General features: G+C 66.7%; 1 protein-coding gene across 1 annotated transcript in view; it reads left to right on the top strand.

Annotated features, from left to right (window-relative positions):
* Positions 1-267: 267 nt before the first annotated feature.
* Positions 268-1,743, top strand: part of LOC119593969 (histone-lysine N-methyltransferase PRDM16-like) — a gene marked incomplete in the record, with an annotated part of 3,776 nt that continues 2,300 nt past the window's right edge. Inside the window, 1 exon segment of the mRNA XM_037942990.1 lies at positions 268-1,743. Coding sequence (XP_037798918.1) covers positions 305-1,743 — 1,439 coding nt within the window.

Here is a 1,743-nt window from a genome sequence, read left to right as displayed (position 1 = left end):
CTAAATTAGAACATGATTATTTATACTACAAACCAATTCCAGAATTTAAAATATTCAGTCAAGCTGTAAATCCCGTAAATTTCATTCGTATTTTCCCAAATTGCAATTTTCCCCTGCATGTTGCCAGAAGCACGATGCCTAACGCCCTCCTCTCCCCCCAGGCCGCCGACAGCCTCCGGGGCGCCGCCTGATGTTGGTGCCTCGGGCCGCCCCAACCTGCGCCATGCCTGCTGCTTCGCCCTCCCGCCCCACCCCCGCCGCCCCCAGGCCCTTCACGCCCGCCCCGGGGTACGCCCAGTACCACATGGCAGTGGTACATGCGTCGCACATGCCCACTGGATATGGCAGCCGACCCTCGCTCCCCAGCCCGCGGTACCTCGGAGTGCCACCTGGCAACCACCTGGCAGCGGCACTCACTCAGCCGTCGCCCCCAGGGCTGCCCAGGTCACGCTCGCCGCGCCCTTCCCCCGTCCAATACGAGGCTGTGCAACCCCCGGCGAGAGCCATGCCGCCCGCATTTCGCCCTGTGGGTATCCACGGCGCCCTCAGCTCGCCCAAGCAGGCGTCCGTCTGCCCCGAGGCCCGAGGCTCGTACCCGGCGCCCGAACTCCCCGAGAGCCACCCGGTGCAGTGGCCCTCCGACGCCCCCCTGCCCGGCTCCGACATGCCCTTCGACCTCTCCACGCACAACCGGGAGCCCCGCATGTCGCCGGCCTCCAGGCCCCTCGACCTCTCGGAGTCGGAGCAGCCGCTCGACCTCCGAGTGAAGAAGAGGCACCAGGAGGAGGACGAGAACATGAACATCGTCGTGCGTCGGACGCCGCCCACGCCGCCCCGACGGCCCGTCTCGCCCAAGTACGTGAGCGCGGGCCACGGGTTCCGCTCGCCGCACGAGGCGCCGCCCGCGCCCGTGGAGAGCGAGCACAAGACCAGCAGCCTCCCGCTGGTGCACGTGACCAGCCCGGTCAGCACGCGCACCCCGCCCGTGGTGTATCCCCAGCCAGTCCATCAGCCCGTGCACCACCCCGTGCACCACAGTGTGCACCAGAGTGTACATCAGCCTGTACACCAACCTGTTCCAGTGTACACTGAATGTCGACCTCTACCTCCGGCCTCGTCTGTCAGACCGCCTTACCCCATGATGGGTCTTCCTCACAACGCCTACCACCTGGGCCCGCCCGCCGGCTCCCCGCAAATGGTGGCAGGGTACAGAGGGCCTCCGCCCGGACCGCAGGGTCACCCTGCCCTCTACCAGGTCGTTGGAGACCGTATGCCGAAGGGCGTGACCCCGCATACGGAGCCCCATGGGCCGTCCCCAGTCCTACCGGGGATGTCAACCGTGAAGCCGCGCGAGCGCTACGCGTGCAAGTTCTGCGGCAAGGTGTTCCCGCGCTCGGCCAACCTGACGCGGCACCTGCGGACGCACACGGGCGAGCAGCCGTACAAGTGCAAGTTCTGCGAGCGCTCGTTCAGCATCTCGTCCAACCTGCAGCGCCACGTCCGCAACATCCACAACAAGGAGAAGCCGTACAAGTGCCGCCTCTGCGACCGCGCCTTCGGCCAGCAGACCAACCTGGACCGCCACATGAAGAAGCACGACTCCGACGGCCCCACCATCCTCGACGGCAGCCCCAAGCGGTACACGTCGCGGCCGCGGGAGGAGGCGACGACGACAGCGTCCGAGGGGAAGGACTCCTGCGACCTCAGCGGGTCCTTGGAGAGCCGCAGTGACGTGATCGGCCC

The sequence above is a fragment of the Penaeus monodon genome, chromosome 33 (assembly GCF_015228065.2).
Source record: "Penaeus monodon isolate SGIC_2016 chromosome 33, NSTDA_Pmon_1, whole genome shotgun sequence".
In the NCBI taxonomy this organism is placed as follows: Eukaryota; Metazoa; Arthropoda; class Malacostraca; order Decapoda; family Penaeidae; genus Penaeus; species Penaeus monodon.
The sequence above is the reverse complement of the archived record's forward strand: the minus strand, read 5'-3'. Positions and strand labels throughout refer to the sequence as shown.